Genomic DNA, 19,496 nt, shown 5'->3' with positions numbered 1-19,496 from the left:
CGGTAGGTGTTGCGGTAAGGGGATGGTGATCGGCAGTCTCTAGTGGTGTGTAGCGCCAGATCAGCTGGCCGTTCTTTGTGTGCTGCGGCTCCTGGTGCGGCTGTGCCTGGTGCTGCTGATAACGGCGATATTGTTTGTGCTGGCAGACTGGGAGGTGTCGCAGACTGAGTCAGCGTGGTGACGACCCGGGCTGGGTAAGGCGGACTGCGACGGGGTGGCAGCTCCGTGATGTGGGATGCGCGCCGGTTCCCTGTGCATGTGGTGCAGCGGGACAACAGAGGGTGAATATCCGGGTATGGGATGCCGTCCGCTGGCGGTGTTGAACGGCTCCTCGTGGTTCCTGCAGCTGAGGTCACCAAGTGTTGGGCGGGGGTGAGTGGGCTTGGTGCCGGAAGTGCTGCGGTGCGGGGGGAGGTGTGTGTAATGGAAATCTGAAGGAGCGTTGGCCGGACGGGAGAGGGAAATGACAGGTGTGTGGGCGGACTGGATAGGAAGTGTACAGGTCTGTGGGAGGTGACGAGAGTGGTGGGTAGTAGTATGTGTGGATGGTTAATACATAAGGATGAACCGGTTTGATAGGGAGAGTGGGTGTATCGGCTTGGGTGATTACATGTAGAAGCCGAGTGATGGCTGGGTGTGCAGGTGCTGCGGGCGATATGGTGTTGTGGGGACGCGGGGGTGGTGGAAAGCGATGAATGCAATGGGATGACGCCGGGAGATGAACCAGCCGCACAGGGGGTGGCTAGCGAATAGGGGGGGAGGGGGAGTGAGCGAGTAGGTCGGGGTTGGTGATAATGAGTGTGTGTAGTGTGCTACGTATAAATGGGATTATGTGTTGGTGTATGGGCTGAGCGAGTAGTGTGGGTGTTGGACTTAATGGGGTTGTATGGTGTGTGAGGAGGGCGACTGGACTGGGGGAACTGTGGGTGATGCGGGGTTGTGGATGGGCAGGCGGATTGGGAGTATTGGACTAACGTCTGGGTGGGTGACTTTGGTGTGGAGATTGTGTGGGGTGGTGCAGATGGTGGCATATCATTTTGCAACATCAACTGAAAAGCCAAAGAAGCCGCCAGACTCTGTACAGAGCTGGAGAACATGCACCCAAGGTGGAGGAGGCGCCTGAGGAAAACTCTGAAAAGGCACCACAGACTGCTGAGTCACAGGGGGAGACTGGACATACACAGGCAGCCCTGTATAAGGACCCACAGTCTGGGAGCCGGGGGGGGAGACTGCAATATTTGCGGAATAGTGGGCTGGGGCAACACCCTAGAAGGGACCGTTGTTCTGACCGATAACCGGAGGAGGATCCTGTGACATAGGGGGTTTACAGGGGCCAGATACCAGCTGGCACCACCCGCATAGACCATCCTGAGATAAATCCTCCCTATCAACTCCAGAAGAACAGCATCTGCAGGAAAACAACACAGGAGCCACGGAGTGCTCAGTCTCCTCCTCAGACATGATACAGTAAATACTTAACACCGTAATTCTTATGTGATACGTATTCGTTAACACCCGCACACTCACCAGTATGCAACACCAACAGCCCAGATATAGTACTGTGTAGCACACAACAGTATGCGACTGACCTCAGAAATACGTGATTTATATAAGTGAGGTTACCAGAAAAACGCCCTTCCCCCACACACCTGCCGGGCCGTAGAAGGAAAGGGATACGTATAAGCTGACAGTAAGGAGAATAAGTCACAGACAGGCAGCACTAGCCACATACAATGCAGAAAAGTTAGTACTCACTGCACCTTTCGCTACAAACAACCGCCCAGATTCAGTGTCTGGGAGGGCTATAGCGCTGTGTACACTGTCCTTCAGCAGGGGAGAGGTACACAGGGGGACCGGTCCACTTGATACCGCCTGGAAGTTCTGTGATGCCTGCCAGTAAAGATGGCCGCCGGAGACCTCAAAAGGAGTGGCCGAGAGATAAGAGCAGCTCAGCGACACCAGACTGCGTGCTGAAAGGCGCGCTGAGCTACTAGACAGGGAAGGCTGCCTCCCCTGGCTAGCAATTAACCCCCGGGTTGCTGGTCCCGCTTCCAGCCTACTACCCTGGCGGTCTAGCGGGGTATTCCTCAGAGAGGAGGAGCCACCGCCTCTGCTAGCGCCTCCGGTCTGTCCCCAGAGACCAGAGGCCTCTGACTGCATGTTAAAGTATCCGCGGGCCACTGCACGCAGCGATCCAGCAGCAGCCAAGGGAGTCCCCAGAGCCGGGCTGGTACAGACTCTGGGGTCCCGCCGCGATCTGTACTGGCATCACGGTGCCAGCGGGGAGTAGGACGTCCTAAAGGACAGTCATGCTGCTGCTCCGATAGTTAAAAAATAAAGAAAAAAATTAAAAACTTCTCTTTAAAATAAAGCTTCCGGCCAGGCACCAACTAAAACAGGTGCATGTGGCTCGGGGGCGGGGTATAGAAGAGGACGGACCCAAGTGCATCCTGGGAGCAGTGAAAGCTTTAACTGTGTGGTGCCCATGGATCCAGATATACCCCAAGGTCAACCCTGTGGACCCTGAAGTAGAAAAAGCGGTTACCCTTGATGGGGAGTAACAGTCTGAGGCCCAGGAGTAGACTGCAATAATTGTGGGATACCCTGAGAGGGAAGGCTAGCTGTTTGGGGTAACCCCATATGGGGCAAAACGGCCGGGACCGCCAGGCAATCCACAATGGAGGCCAGCACCTGATGAAAAATGCCCAAGCGGGATCCTGTCCTGTTAGGGGGTTTGAGGGACCAGGTAACTGATAGCATCTCTCACACATAGCCCAACCTGAGATAAATCCTCCTGCAGGAGAGCAGAGTGGGTGCAGCAGAGCACTCGGCCTCTTCATCAGACAATGCATCATCGGCCCTAGCATACATCACATACAATGCAAATAGAATTACTTACTGCACCTTTGCATTACAATCAACCACCCAAATTCAGTGTCTGGGAAGGCTATAGTGCTGTATACACTAACCCCAGGGGAGAGGTATACAGGGGGACCGGTCCACACGCTTGTCCAGAGACCTGCGATGCACCAGAGAAAATGACCGCTAGAGACCTCAGAGGGGGCGTGGCTGTAGGAGAGCAGCTCAGCAATGCCAGACCTAGCGGAAAGGCACGCTGAGGAGCCACTAAACAGGGAAAGCTGCCAATTAACCTCCGGGAAGCTGGTTCCCACTTCCAGATCCAAGTCCCTGGTGGTATAGTGCAGGGCTTGACAAATCCCAGTCTGCCAGATTTCGCAGTGAGGGAGGAAGCAGATCCTCATCAGCCCCAGCGGGGATTCGTGCCTATAGTATTGAGGTGTTCAGATCATGCACAGGAGTGCATGTGCTGAGTGTCATCTGCGGTGACTGCTGTGCCTCTGTCCATCCCGACCTGCACTGACTACTCCTCTCCATCCTGGCCTGCTCTAATCCCTGCTGTCTGTCCCAGTCCACGCAGATCCTCCTGCACATCCCAGCTGTCTACTGTCTCCAGCTGCATTGAGCTCTCCGGTAGTAGGGTCTATGCGTGGCCAGGGTTTGCGGAGTGGCTTTAGAGGGATAGTGGTGTGACGAGGGGAGGAGGGTTTTGTTGTACTTTCCTGGCACAATTGTGAAATGTGGTCCGTTATTACTGGAGGGTGGAGCAGGGCAGAGCAGTGAGGAGGCCTCCATTGTACTGTATCCATTTTGTGGACTAATATAGCTGTGCTCCTCATTCACTTCTGTAATTTATTTCAGGGAGGGACAGTGGTCTGGCTCCTAGATTTTAGAAAAAAATTGTCCAGCCCTGGTCTAGTGGACATGCAGGGTATGGGGGGCCTGCCACCACCTCTGGTCTGTCCCCAGAGACCGGAGTTAAAGGCTGCATAACATGCGAATCAGTGCAAGCGGTGATCTGCTCTTACCTGTCCCAGTATATCAGGCAGCAGTCCAGGGAATCCCGCGGAGCCCGGCTGGCACAGACGCTGGGGTCCCGATGAGATCCCCAGATCTGTACTGGTGTCATGGCACTGGCAGGGTGACGGAGTGGCAACGCAGACATCCTATGAAAAGTCTGCTGCTACCCGCTCTGCAGAGTCAAAAGAAAAAAAACCAATCAACTCCTAAAAACAGCTTTGGGGCTGCTAAACAGCCCCTCTACTCAAAACAGTAACCTGACTCCAGTCAGGCACCAACTAGAACTGAGGTGCCTGTGGCTCAGGGGCAGGGTATAGAGGAGGATGGTCCCAGTGCATCCTGGGAGCAAAGTTTTTAACTGCGTGGTGCCCAGGATCCAGCTATGCCCCAAGGACACCCTGTTGAGCCTATGGACCCTGAAGAAACCAGAGGTTCCCTAACTGCACCATTAGTCCAGGTTTTAAAGATATACATTCTGGAGTACAAATTGTTAAATAAAATTGACTGAGGTACTAATTAAGGCACCTGTGCTAAAGCATGAATATCCTTTTAAACATGCACTGTAATGGTGGAGTTTGGGAACCTCTGGTCTAGATATTTACACATTAGCGGGTAGAAAGAAGCTCCTACCAATGCCTGTATTGTTTTCCTCAATTCAGGATCAGTAAACATTACTGACAAATAGGGAATGAACTCAATCTCTCTCAGACGCAAACTTGTAAGCCAGAAGTACACTAGGATCCCACACAAGAGGCAGGAATACCGGCCAAAGACCAAATTTGCATCTAAAACAGCATTAGCAATATAGTCTGCTATAGTGATGTTAACAGCCCTCCCCCATATCTATATAGTTTGTCTGTCATTCTTGCTACTACTGGCATGCAACTACTTAAGCCAAAATGTAGTAAGGATTACCTGTCCATGAAAAAGTAAAAACCCTCAAATTCAATTGAAAGGACACTAGTCATAAAAAAAAATTAATATTCAATTTACTAACCATCCAGAAAATATATATTTTAGTTTATTGATTGGTGTGTACAAAGCAATCATGTTTCATAAAATTCAACTTACACAATGTAACAACTAAAAATGCTATACTTAAAGACCATACTGTCCTTTAAAGGGGAAACATCCACATATTTTTCAAAACATTTGCAAGATGACTACTATTTGGCAGTAGATTGCAGTGTTATGGTGCATACACACTGGGCGATATTACTGAGCGATTGCACGATTAAGACATCGTAATCGTACAATCGCTCAGTAATCGTGCATTTTTATGTCAGAAACGACCAGCAATGAGCGCTCCCGCTGGTCGTTTCCGACATTGTCCATCGCCTGAATATGCAGGCCAATCTGCCGATAATGACATATTGGCATGTCCAGGAATCATGGACTGTGTCTGCACTTAACGACTGATCGTTCAGTGCACACTACAGGTGATCAGGAACTGCAGTAGATTACGATGTCGTAATCGGACTGTCTTTCCTGATTGCCTAGTGTATACACATCTTTAGTGTCAGAGAAATGAAGCCAAGGTTTCATGGCAGCAGTACACAAGATGTATTGTAGACCAACTTATCAAGCACATACAAACAAGTATGGTATAAAGGGGAGGGAAGGGGCAATTTTTCACCAAAACAAACTTCATCATGTATATAAGCAAAGTAAAAGGCTTTACATTACCCATAAAAAACGGCAAACAAAAGCAAATAATCTGCCAATGTAATTACTAATGGGTATTAAGTTAAAAGGAAAGTCAGCGTGTAGATCACTTTAAATATAGCATTTAATGTATTTTTTTTCCTTTGTTTATATACAAAACTCTAACATGGAAAGCAGTCTTAAATATTACCAATATTTGATAAGCAGCTGTCTTATACCACTTTCACACTGAAACTAGCAAAAGACCAGGCTTTTATCCAGCAATTGAAGCACAGGTTCCGTTTAGTAACCCCTTTCACACAGGAAAATGAAAATTACCGGGTAAAGCACTTTTACCTGGTAATTTGCTGTGTGAAAGGGTCAACCCAGGACATAACTCCAGCGTCTTCGACCCTGCAAAAAAACCAGGGTCGGAGAGCCAGGAATTACACCCTTGGACACAGAAAAAACCCTGTGTTGTTCAGCAAATTACTGGGTAAAAGTGTTTACCGGGTAATTTTACCTGTGTGAAAGGAGTACTAGACACTGGAGGCAGTCGCGTCCCATAATATTCACGTGACTTGGAACCAGTTACAGGCCTGGGGCAACAACTGGCATAACAGAGTTCCTTGGAGGTACCCACATCAAATTGGATTCAGCTCATAGTGGCTGCCTCTACTGTGCTTTAACATTCCCTAGCCTTTCAAAATGGATTGTGAACAGTAACACGTCAAAATAAAAAGGACAAAAACACGCTATATTCACACCACAAGCCACAAAACATTAATATAAAATGTTAATTCATCTTTATGCATTGTAAAAATATTTTTAAGTGTCTGCTCCTAAGTTCCACAGATCTCAACGTTTCAATGTTTTAAATAGAAACAGCAGTGACCAAACATTATCTCAGCTACCAAGTTTGACAGGATATATTAGATAGCACAAACCAAAAACAAAACCTTTAAATAGCTGGTTCAGAGGTCTAAAATGGCAGATTATTAAGACATGACGGTGATTTTGGCATTAAGTAACTACAGACTTAGCCAGAGTGGAATGATATGAATTACAATGAGCATTTACTAAGCAAGGCAAATTACAAAATGTGACAATCATTCCAATACTTTATTTAAAAAAAAAAAAAAAAAAACCTCAATATATATATAAAAAAATATAGACTGGCAGTTTCATTTATTAAACATATAAACCAAGCTAAATGTTAAAGCGCAAGAATAACCATGTTATAAAAATTAATTTTGGAAATGGCAAACAAGTATTCCCCAATTTCCAGTCAGAGTTACCTGCACAAGATTTAAAACCAGCTTTTCATGACGAAGATTAAAAAAAAAAAAATTAGAATATATATAAAAAAAAAATGAATGTACAATTTCATTGAATTAAGAAGCAGTGCTAAAGATTTAAAACATCTAGTAACTTAAGTTACATTTAAAACGTAATATCTATCTGAAGAGGTTTGAAGTTATTTTACAATCGTGAATAGTGGGCGAGTTCCGCTATTTCCGGTTTCGTGTGCTTGTTCTGGTCTTTGCAGCTGACTTCTCATCTAATTTCCCTTTTTTAGGAGCTGCAGTCAAGGTGGTTTCTGGGAAGAAGTACATGAAAAAAAAAAATAACGTAAGCATGTGTACTTATAACTTTACATCAAACCTTCATACTGTTTTATAACCATATAGGTTTAAAGTTAAGCAAGGTGCACACTGGAGCGATGTCGGGCTTAATTCACCTATATCACTCAGTGTGTTCGCTAAATATGCAGGTACCTGCGGTTGCTGGCAACGTTGTCATGTTTGATGTACTGCACATCAAACCTGATAACGCTAGCAATAAGGTGCACATCGTTTGGTGTGTACGGCCAACCGGACGTCGTGACTTATAAGTTTCATTATATACGTATAAATGTGATATATCGTTCGGTCGTTAGCAAGACTGCACAGTGTACACGCTCAATATCACTTGTTCCAGGTACAAGGGAGACCGTTGGTAAAGTTGGAACGATTACCAGTGTTTACCCAGCTTTGTTTCAAGCAAACTACCTCAAAGATCATGGAAGCTTATGATTAGTACCCCCCTCCATTTTAAAAGGGGCAACCACTTTAAATTGCTGTAATGATCTGAAGTCTGCTGCAGAACATTACTACTGATGTGCTGATTTGAATTTTAGATTTAGGTAATCGACAAATTAATATCTGAAGTCTGCTGCAGTCTTATAATATTGTATATAAATTGCTATAAGTACTATCTCCAGTCTTAAGATCAATCATGCCTACACACAATCTAAAGTCCTAAATGTTTGGTATGTGCTACATGTTTAAGCCATTTTATTGCTGGGTCTGTATTGGCTGGCCAGTGGGGGGGTTGTCATTAATTAGGATGCACACTTGGCAACATCTCTACTTAAATATCATTCACTAGGCTGTTTAGCCTTGGCTGGAGTTAGCAGACTCCTAAGTGCAGAATCAAAAGTGCAAAAATAGATTTTAGGGAACATGTCAGCGTTAGACTAGTGTTAAACCGAAGGAAAACAAAGAACATTTAATTAAACACAACTAAACTGCTATCAATACAGCATATGGACACCTATGGAGCATCAAGTGTGAGTTCACTACCTCTTCACAACAAACACCTGCTGCCTGCATAGCCAGGACATGCAACACTGAACTCCTTTGTCTGGTCATTGCAAAGACATTTATCTCACTTGCTACTATTTGTGCTGCCTCTTTTTTCACTAAAAACTAAAATTCTTATTTGAATTTTGAACCAATGCAAAGTAACCTCTAAACCTTGCATATACGGTCTGATTTACCATTGCTTTTGCCTAGCCTCACAACTTTGAACTTTTTTTATTACTCATTTTCAAAACATGTATATTCCACTCAAAAAAAAAAAAAAATCATCAAGCATACGCATTCACCAACGGTGTTCTTTCGCCAGCATTTTTTAAAAACCTTCAACACGGTCGTTCTCATACATACACTATTCTTACCTCATCCACAACGTGACCATGTTTTCTTCAAATTCTCACTTTACTCAGTGCCTACCTAATCCTTTATTCTGCCCCCTATTCCCACCTCTGCTCCCTGGTCCCCCACCTCTACCCTTTCCCCCTAGACTCCTCCACCTTCTTCCTCACCTTCTGTCTGTGTATGCTTCCCCTCTGCTTCCCTACTTCTCATCTCCCATTAATCCTCTTTCATTCTTTTCTCCCCCACAATGGTCCTACAACCCAACCACTAAGCTCAGCACCCACCCTCCTCTCCCTATCACTTCACCACACCTTCATCTACATCACTCTAATCTCCCTCCCTCTCCCACAAATGCATCCAAGCTCTCTTGCCTATTGATCACTTCCTTCCACTCCTGCCTCAAAGATCTTGCCCATGCTGCTCCCTTCCTCTGGAACTCTCTCCCTCTCCACAAATCTTCAAACGGGGTCTCAAGACTCACTACTTCAAATCCTTCCAGCTCCCATTCTAACCTGCTGCATAAATGCTTCCTCCTCACTGTCTACCCTATCTGTGTCACCCCCCCCTACAGAATGTAAGCTCTCACGAGCAGGGCCCTCTTCCGTTACGTGCTTTTCCTTCCCTCACTCATACGATCATCTACTCAAAACTCTCTACAAGGACACTTAATTGGCAGCTGACGCCCTGCTGCTTTTTTGAGTGTTATGATCGCTGCAGCAATGTTTATAAACCATGTTCTTATTCTGTATTGTCTTGTACTGTAAGTCGCTGTTTTATGACTTTGCTCATTTGCTAATGTACTTTGTGAGTCGCTGCGGAACCCTTGTGGTGCCAAATAAAGGATAATAATAATTACAATGCTAAGAGCCCCAGATAAAACTGCTCTATGGTTCAGCCCCTGGGGACCTGGCTAGGAGTAGAGGAAAATTAGTAAAATTTCAGTAGGTAGCAATGCAGCACTTAAGCATGCACAATTTAGCAATTTCCAAATCTCAACTTTTTAGACGACAGTTGGCTAACCGGCCTAAGGTGTAAAAGAACGTGGTGTGAGAGAGATAAAATATAAATATATATTTATTTTGTATAAGTGGGGGGAAACAAATAAATTAAATTACCTTTTTTACTTCTTTTTGCTGGTGAACTAGCTGTTGCCACCTGCTTTTCTGTCAATGTCGTCTGTGTCTCTTCACCTTTCTGTGTTTTGGTATTCCTTGTATTTCTCTTACCACGACCTGCAGGGCTATTTACTATATCTGGCAGCGTAGTTAGATTGGGATGGGAAGGAGATTCCTCAGGAAAGTCACTTTTAGCTGCAACGCTTACAATCTTTCTTTTTACTCCTCTGGCGGGTTTTACTGAAGTACCCACTGCTTCATCGACTCTCTCTTTACTCGAAGCACCTCTCCTCTGGGTTTTAGGTTTAATAGGGGACGGTTTACTTTCCTTCTCAGTAGGAGTCTCTTTATCACCAGCCACTGCTCTTTTTCCTCTAGACGGTAAGTGCTCAGGGAGCGTCTCGGCTTCTTTATTTTCACTGTTCAATCCCTTAGATGTTGCCCTTCGTCCACGTGTCTGCTTTGAGGTCTTCAGATTCACAGGCTCTGAAGATTCAAAACTGGACGCACTCGGCGCAACGAGAGAGGATGACTGAACATCGAGCGTTTTAAGCATTCTTCTACCAGTACTCCTTTTAGTTCCCAATTCTTCAGCTGCTTGGGAATCAGCGGAAATCTTTACATCCAAGCCGGTTTTCTTTGGCGTTTCTGTCTTGGGCAAATCTGAAGTGCTAATTTCCGATAGTCTCTCTTGTGATTTTGCTGCTCCTCTATTACGTTTATCAGGAACTTCTTTAGCAACAAGGGTTAGAGAGGGAGAATCTGTTGACTGTTCCATTTTCTCCTCCGTGTTTGCTGGACGTGTCTCCCGACGAGGCCTTTTAGCTGGGACAACCAGATCTGTTGTATCAAGTCTGATTTTTCCCTTAGACCTACCACCACGGGTAGATACCTTGTTAGAGTCCTGTGCAGTCGATTCACCTTTTGCATTTTCACCAGTGACCACTAGAGGGTGCCATTGTACAGATTTTGTTCTAGATGAACTTTCAATAGAAATAGGCTGTTCATCTGAAGACTGTAATGCTTTGCTTCTTGCTGACCTTTTTTCTTTTACTTCAACTAATTGGGGTTTATTGATCTCAGATAGATTTTTCTTGCCCCGTGTCCCTCTTGTAGAAGTTTCAGTTTCTATGATGGTGTCCCGTTTGGTCTGCTCTTCATGACTAAGGTTGGAGCTTTCTTGCAAGTTTTGATTTCTTCTTGCTCCTCTTTGTTTAGTAACAGGAGCAATAAATTCCTGCTTCTGCTCATGTATATCACGGTTTTCTCTTGCAGTACTAGACCTTCCCTTAGTTGGTGTAACATTTTGGGACACCTCAACAGTTCCAGGTAACACTGTTTCAGAATTGCCCACAGTGCCCGTACCAACGGAGTTATCTCTCAAAGCAATTCTACTCTGCCTTCCACGTAAAGTCGTAGCCTGCACCTCAGTAGATTCTTTGGGCGGCAAATCCTTTCCCCGCCTAGTTGATCTCTTGAGACTCTTCGTTTCTGGACTCTTTACCGATGCAAGGTCATTAGCATCATCATTGACGTTTTCTTTTGAAATCTCTGCTGGTTTAGAGATGTTTGAATCTGCATCTATAAATAAAATAAATGGATTACTGCTGGCTTAACAGATATACAAATAAAAGGGCCTATATATTAAGCAGTGAAAATCAACAGTGGGGAAGTAGCCCATAGTAACCAATCAGCTCTTATTATTTTATCAACTGTACTTTATAAATGCTGATATGATTGTGTGCTTATTTGCAACTTCTGCACTGGTCCACTGCTTGATACATAAACCCCAAAGTCTGCCTAAATACTCTGCTCACCTGACAATTTTGCTTCGGCATTCTTAAGTCTTCTAGCTCTTCGGACAGGTGAAGTTTTATTATCTTCCACAATGGATTTGAGTTTACCTAAAGCAGTAAAACAAGAGATATGGTAAGAACTTACCTTTGTTATCTCTGTTTCTACGAAGTCCATAGGGTCCACAGGGTTGACCTTGGGGTTATAGCTGGAACAGGATCCATGGGCACCACACAGTTAAGCTTTTAGCTCCCAGGATGCACTTGGGTCCTCCTCTATACCCCGCCCCCGAGCCACAGGCACCTCAGTTGGTAAGCAGCCTAGGCCGGAGGAGAATATGGAACAGAGAGAAGGAACACACAAGAAACCATACTCACAGCAATAGGAGACGGAAAACCGGTGACCAGCCACACAGCCCATTTGAAGCCAGGTGCGTCAGGGCGGGCGCCCTGTGGACCCTATGGACTTCGTAGAAACAGAGATAACAAAGGTAAGTTCTTACCATATCTCTTGTTTTCTACTTCAGGGTCCATAGGGGGTCCACAGGGTTGACCTTGGGGATGTCCCAAAGCAGTACAACTAAGGGCGGGGACGCTCCTGTGCTGAAAGGAGTACCCGGCGCCCAAAGGATGCATCCTGAGAGGCAAAGGTGTCAAACGCATAGAACCTCAAAAACGTTTGAATTGAAGACCAAGTGGCCGCCCTACACAGCTGAACAGCAGAAGCGCCACGTCTAGCGGCCCAAGAGAGACCCACAGAACGAGTGGAATGAGCCTTAACAGAGGCTGGCACAGGTAAGCCCTCCTGTGCATAAGCCTCACAAATAACGGAACGAAGCCAACGGGCTAACGTTTGTTTGTTGGCAGGCCAACCCCTCTTGTGAAAACCAAAGAGGATAAACAAGGAATCAGACTTCCTAACCGAAGCCGTCCGGTCTACATAAATTCTAAGCGCCCGGACCACATCTAAGGAAGTCTCACCAGCTGAAAGATCAGGGGACTGAAAAGCTGGCACAACAAGTTCCTGATTAATATGGAACTTCGAGACCACTTTGGGCAAAAACTCAGGACGAGTGCGGAGCACCGCTCTGTCCTGGTGAAAAATCAGGAAAGGAGGGCGACAGGAAAGCGCCCCCAATTCAGACACCCTCCTGGCCGAAGCAATTGCCAGGAGAAAAACCGTCTTAAATGTCAGCCACTTGAGCTCCACCGCCTCAAGAGGCTCAAACGGAGGACCCTGCAGGACCCGTAGCACCACCGCCAAGTCCCAAGGAGCCACAGAAGGCACAAAGGGAGGCTGGATCCTGAGAACACCTTGGAAAAAGGTGTGAACGTCTGGTAGTATTGCAATCCGCCGTTGAAACCACACGGACAAGGCGGACACATGAACCTTCAGAGATGCAAGGCGTAAGCCGAGATCCAATCCTGACTGAAGAAATTCCAAGATCCTAGAAACTCGGAACACCTGAGGATCATAAAGTCTGGACTCACACCACTGAAAGTAAGTATGCCACACTCTGTGATAAATCCGTGCTGAAGCAGGCTTGCGTGCCCTGAGCATCGTACCAATAACCGAACTGGAGAAGCCCCGAGACCTCAAGACGGCTGTCTCAAGAGCCATGCCGTCAAAGACAGCCGACCCAGATCCGGGTAAAGGCAGGGCCCCTGAGACAACAGGTCCCGACGTTGAGGAAGAAGGTACGGAGCGTCGATGGAGAGGCTCCTCAGATCGGAGTACCAAGGACGTCTGGGCCACGCCGGAGCTACCAGCACGAGCATGCCGCCGTCCTGCTTGAATTTCCGCAGAACCCGAGGAAGCAGGGATATCGGAGGAAACAGATACGCCAGGTGAAACGTCCATGTCACCGACAGCGCGTCCACCAGACTTGCACCTGCGTCTCTTGTCCTTGACCCGTAAACGGGCAACTTGTGATTGTGACGGGAGGCCATCAAGTCCAGCTCCGGCAGTCCCCACCTGTCCACGAGTAGCTGAAACACCTCTGGGTGAAGCGACCATTCCCCGGGATGCACGTCGTGACGGCTGAGGAAGTCCGCCTCCCAATTGAGGACTCCGGGGATGAAGACCGCCGAGATCGCTGGAATGTGACCCTCCGCCCAAGACAGGATACGAGACACCTCCGACATCGCTGCCTGACTGCGAGTTCCGCCTTGGTGATTGATATACGCCACCGTGGTGGCGTTGTCGGACTGCACCTGTACCGCCCTTCCATGAAGAGCGGGGCCGGACGACTGCAGGGCCTTGTATACTGCCTGCAGTTCCAGGATGTTGATGGGGAGAAGTGCTTCTTCCGCTGACCAACGACCCTGAAGCGACAAAGAGCCGGTCACTGCCCCCCAACCCCGGAGACTGGCATCCGTCGTGAGCAGGACCCAGTCCGGGATCCAAAATGGGCGCCCCTCGACCAGATGAGCTGTCTGAAGCCACCAAGCCAAAGATAGCCGAACGTCCGGAGACAACACCAGCACCTGAGAGCGGATCCGGTGAGGTAACCCGTTCCATTCTGATAGAATCAGCCCCTGCAGGGGCCGGGAATGGAACTGGGCAAATTCCACCATGTCGAATGTCGACACCATGGACCCCAGAACTCTCATAGCCGAATGGACCGACAGGCGGCAACGGCTCAGGCAACTGCGTATCCGCAGCTGTAGTGAAGCGACCTTCTCCGGAGTCAGGAAGATCCTTTGCTGACGCGAATCCAGCAGGGCTCCCAAATGAACCATCCGCTGTGATGGAATCAGAGAGGACTTTTCCAATTTATCAACCACCCGTGTGCTTGCAGGCAAGCGATCGTCAGGTGGAGATGTTGAAGCAGTATCTCCGGGGAGCTCGCCAGCAACAGGAGGTCGTCCAGGTACGGCAGCAGCCGTACATTCTGGTTCCGAAGATGTGCGGCCATGACCGCCATAATCTTCGTGAACACCCTCGGTGCCGTGGAGAGACCAAAGGGTAGCGCCCGGAACTGATAGTGGTGTTGAAGGATAGCGAACCTCAGATACCGCTGGTGTGAAGATGCTATCGGAACATGGAGGTAGGCGTCCTGGATGTCCAGGGACACCATGTAATCCCCCGGTTCCATCGCCAGAATGATGGAACGTAACGTTTCCATCCTGAACTTGGGAACTCTGAGGAATTTGTTCAGAGACTTCAAGTTGAGGATAGGGCGATGAGAACCATTGGGTTTCTGCACCAGAAACAGAGACGAATAATACCCCGTCCCTCGTTGTGATAGAGGAACGGGAACAATGACCCCTGCTTTCAGCAAGGACTCTATAGCCTCCTGAACCTGTAACGCCTTGGTCTTGTCCTGAGAAGGACTTGTGCAGAAAAACTGGTGTAGTGGTCTGTGCCGAAAAGACAGGGCGTACCCCTGGGAGACCACTTCTCGAACCCAGGCATCCGTGGTGGTATTGTGCCAGCACTGGGCAAATAGAAGAAGTCGGCCTCCCACTCTGAGGTCCCCCAGAGGGAGGCCCGTCCCATCAGGCCGCAGGTTTATCTTCCTGCTTGGAAGAAGGGCGCCGAGCACTCCAGGCTTGCTTCTTGGGTTTAGAGGCCGTCTTACTCGCAGACTGTCTCGGGAAGGACTGACCTTTCGCCTTACCCTGAACCCGAAAGGAACGAAAAGCCGAACTCCGAACCTTAGCAGGCAGTGCCGCCGAAGGGAGGAAGGCCGACTTGGATTTAGCCAGGGTGTCCACTATTTTGTCCAAGTCCGGACCAAATAGTAATTCCCCATTGAAAGGTAAGGCCTCCAGACCTTTCTTTGAATCAGAGTCCGCTCTCCAGGACCGCAACCATAAGGATCGGCGGGCAGACACCGCTGCAGCCGATACCCGCGAGGTCAGCAGACTAGCATCTAAAGAAGCTTCTCCAATGTAAGAAGCGGCGTCCCTCATTTGTCCCAACAACGCCCGCTGGACATCCGGAGCGTCGTCCGGGAAGGTATCTTCCAATGCATTGGCCCACCCCTCAATGGCCTTGGCCACCCAGGAAATGGCCATGGACGGTCGGGCCACCGCCCCGGAGAGGGAGTAAATAGACTTTAAGCAAGTCTCAACTTTCCTGTCCGTGGGATCCTTCAGCGAGGATATCGACGGTAATGGTAAGGTGGCGCCCCGAGGCACCCCTCAGGGAAGGGGTAATTAGAAGCCAACCGCTTCTGAGGAAGGAATCTCTTACTGGGCGCCTGCCAAGCTACCGCCATATGATCCGTCAACTGATCCGACAGGGGAAACACCGCAGAAGCCACCTTAGTTTTTTTGAAACTAGGAAACTTCGACCTAGGAACCGGTGCCTCATCCTCTATAAGAAGAATAGCTCGCACCGCCCTAACTAGTGCTCGCACATTAATGGACGACTTGGTATCCATTTCCTGGACCGAGGCGTCCGAGTCAGTGTCATCAGGGACCTCCCCATCATCTGAGGAACCCTCTGAGTCCGATACCTGAGCAGCCCGTGTCATGAGTGGGCGTTTAGAAATCCTAGAAGGCATGTCAGTCTGCAACATTGACTGAAAAGCCGAGGAAGCGGCCGCCAAATTTTGCACGGAGTTGGAGAGCACATCCACCCATGGTGGAGGCGTCGCCATAGGGGCCTGAAAAGGTACCACAGGCTGCTGCGGCACAGGGGAAGCCTGTATATACATAGGCAACCCCGCATAGGGACCAACTGATTGAGACCCAGGAGGACTCCGCAATAACTGCGGGACACCCGGGGAATGGGGGATGGTCGGCTGGGGCACCGCCCTAGTAGGGAGAGCAGTCGGGACCGACAGACGGTCCGCAATAGACACCAGCACTTGAGAAAACATCGCCCACGGTGGTTCCTGCGCCAGAGAAGGTCTGGATGGGCCAGGAGCCTGGCATCGACTACACAGGCCATCCTGTGACAAATCCTCCCTATCTACTCCTGCAGAACAGCGTCCGCAGGAGGCCAACACCGGAGCCACTGAGCGCTCAACCTCCTCGTCTGACATGACAGAATATATTATATATCTGGCACCAGGGTAGAAGTAAAACGCACTCACCGGTGTGCTGAACAACAGCCCACAATATGGCACTGAGTAGCACACAACTGTATGTGACGGACCTCACAAATACGTGATCTATATAAGTGAGGTCAGTAGAAACGCCCCTCCCCCACACACCTGCAGGGCTTGTAGGAGAAGTAAAGGGATAGGTATAAGCTGACAGTAAGCGGAAAATAAGCACAGACAGGCAGCACTAGCAAAAAGTCACATACCATGCAGGAAGATATACTCACTGCACCTTTACACTACAATCAACCTGCCCAGATTCAGTGTCTGGGAGGGCTATAGTGCTGTGTACGCTGTCCTTAATTAGGGGAGAGGTACACAGGGGGACCGGTCCGCGTGCTCCCTGAGATCTGCGCTGCCACTGGGAAATGGCCGCTGGAGACCTCAGAGGAGGAGTGACCGTGTAACTGCAGCTCAGCGACGCCAGACTGCGTGCTGAAAGGCGCGCTGAGCTGAGGGGAGGAGCCGCTGACAGGGAAGGCTTCCTCCCCTGGCTGGCCATAACCCCAGGGATGCTGGCTTCCCGCTTGCCGGTTATCCCTGGTGGTCTAGTGGTCCCACGGGTTATGGGGGGGCCCGCCGCCACTGCCAGCAGCCTCCGGTCTGTCCCCCGGACCGGAGGCTAAAGGACTGCATTTAAGGCATTCCGCGCGCCGCCGCTAGCCAGCGACGCGCGGCTTACCTGCATCCCCGGCGACTCCGGCAGCAGTCCTGGGAGGTAGACAGAGTCCGGCTAGTACGGACTCTGTCCTCCCGCCGCGATCCCCAGATCAGTACTGGCGTCGCGGCGCCAGTCGGGGATCAGAGCGGCAGCGTGGGCGTCTGTACAGACAGCCCTTCGCTGCCGTCTGTAGTAAAAATAGATTAAAAATAAATAAAATTTAACTTAAAATAAAAGCTTTTGGGGGCTGCTCCTGCAGCCCCCCTGCGCAGTGACCGACTCCGGCCGGGCACCAGCTTACACTGAGGTGCCTGTGGCTCGGGGGCGGGGTATAGAGGAGGACCCAAGTGCATCCTGGGAGCTAAAAGCTTAACTGTGTGGTGCCCATGGATCCTGTTCCAGCTATAACCCCAAGGTCAACCCTGTGGACCCCCTATGGACCCTGAAGTAGAAAAATAAATTATATGAGGGTCAACTTTTTGGGATAAAGAAAACATGAAAATACTGCACCAACTTTACATAACTCAGTGTTAATTCCATATAAACACCTAACCAAACCTAGACACACAGGATAGGAAGAGCAGATTGCTAGCTTTCCCAGGCAAGACAGGTGGACTTAGTACATCATGAACTTTGCCCTCTTAGGGTAAAACAAGAGATATGGTAAGAACTTACCTTTGTTATCTCTGTTTCTACGAAGTCCATAGGGTCCACAGGGTTGACCTTGGGGTATAGGTTGGGAACCAAATCCGGGCACCACGCAGTTAAAGCTTTTAGCTCCCAGGATGCACTTGGGTCCACTCTCCCTATAACCCCGCCCCCCAGCCAGAGGCACCTCAGATTGTAAGTAGCCAAAGGCCGGAGGAGGAGAGAAAAAGAGAGAGAAAACTGGAACACTCTAGAACCATACTCACAGAAAAGGAGACGGGAAGCCGGTGACCAGTAACACAGCCCATATGAAGCCAGGTGCGTCAGGGCGGGCGCCCTGTGGACCCTATGGACTTCGTAGAAACAGAGATAACAAAGGTAAGTTCTTACCATATCTCTTGTTTTCTACTTCAGGGTCCATAGGGGGTCCACAGGGTTGACCTTGGGGATGTCCCAAAGCAGTTCAACCAAGGGTGGGGACGCTCCTGTGCTGAGAGGAGAATCCGTCGCCAAAAAGGAAGCATCCTGAGAGGCAAAGGAAACCAATGCCTAGAACCTTAAAAAGGTATGGACAGAAGACCACGTGGACACCTAGTAAGGCAAAACAGCCGAGGCGCCACGACGAGCCGCCCACGAGGGTTACACGGCCCGAGAAAAAAAAACAAGCCTCAACGACAGAAATGCCCACCCATGGGTAGGCCCCTGAGGAAGACATACGAGGCCATCCAGTCAACATTTCATTATAGGCCGGCCATCGTTTCCTGTTAAAACCAGAAACCGCAGACCACCAATAAGGAGTCCGCTTACCATAAGGAACTTGAACGGATCACATAAAGCCAAAGAGGCCGGACCACAGTCCATGAGGCCACAACAGCCGAGAGGACTGGGAACTGAATGGCCATACCATAAGTTCCAGAATAATATGGAACCTAAAAACCACTTTAAGAAGAAACACAGGGCGAGAGCAACTCACACCCTGACATGATGCCCTCCAGAAGAGGGAGCCACATGAGAACGCTCCCCATTCAGACACTCTCCTGGTTGATTTAAACACCCTGAGAGAGAGAGAGAGAGAGCTTAAACAATAGACCATGTAATGGCTATCACAACCAGCGGTTCCATTGACTGTCCCCGGAGGGAACAAAGAACCACTACTAACTCCCCAGGAGTCCCTAGGGAGGACAAGTGGAGACATAATCCAGAAAACACTCCAAAGGATGAACTGGATACCAGAGCGGAGCAATTCCATATCTTAACCATACCGACAGTGTAGAGATCCGCACTGTCAGGAAGGCCAGGCCAAGGGTGAAACCCAAGCCAGCTGGAAGGAATGCCAGAATATCTGGAAATCCTGGACACCGGAGGATCGTATCGACAGGTACGATACCATAAGAATTATGTATGCCACAGTCCGTGGCAGATCCCAGCAAAGTCTGGCCTATCTGCTCTAAACATCTCAATGAAGACAGAGCCAGGGAAGCCCGAGGACCACAGTAGGGGCGCAGTTAAAGACAAGCGATCCAGATCCAGGGAAAAACAAGGACCCTGAGACAACAGGTCCAGATAGTGAAGCAGTAGGAACGGAGCATCGAGGAGGAGACTCCGAAAATCTTAGTACCAGTGATGTCTGGGACGACCTGGAGCCCCCAGAAGGAAAGCCCCTCCGTCTCGAATTAAACTTCCGAAGACCTCGAGGAAGAAGGGAGACCGGAGGACAC

The 19,496-nt window shown here is 49.0% G+C and overlaps 1 protein-coding gene across 3 annotated transcripts in view; it reads right to left on the bottom strand.

Moving 5' to 3' along the window:
• Nucleotides 1-4,878: 4,878 nt before the first annotated feature.
• Nucleotides 4,879-19,496, bottom strand: part of MKI67 (marker of proliferation Ki-67) — a 53,537-nt gene continuing 38,919 nt past the window's right edge. For all 3 annotated transcript variants that reach the window (XM_088452206.1, XM_088452205.1, XM_088452207.1), the window contains 3 exons: nt 11,437-11,523; nt 9,620-11,200; nt 4,879-7,123 (listed from right to left, as the gene is read on the bottom strand). In XM_088452206.1, the coding sequence (XP_088308332.1) occupies nt 7,035-7,123; nt 9,620-11,200; nt 11,437-11,523 (1,757 nt within the window). In that variant the 3' untranslated portion in view covers nt 4,879-7,034. The remainder of the gene's footprint in view (nt 7,124-9,619; nt 11,201-11,436; nt 11,524-19,496) is intronic.

This window comes from Taudactylus pleione, unplaced genomic scaffold (genome assembly GCF_031769625.1).
Source record: "Taudactylus pleione unplaced genomic scaffold, aTauple2 ptg000034l, whole genome shotgun sequence".
Classification (NCBI taxonomy): domain Eukaryota; kingdom Metazoa; phylum Chordata; class Amphibia; order Anura; family Myobatrachidae; genus Taudactylus; species Taudactylus pleione.
The sequence above is the reverse complement of the archived record's forward strand: the minus strand, read 5'-3'. Positions and strand labels throughout refer to the sequence as shown.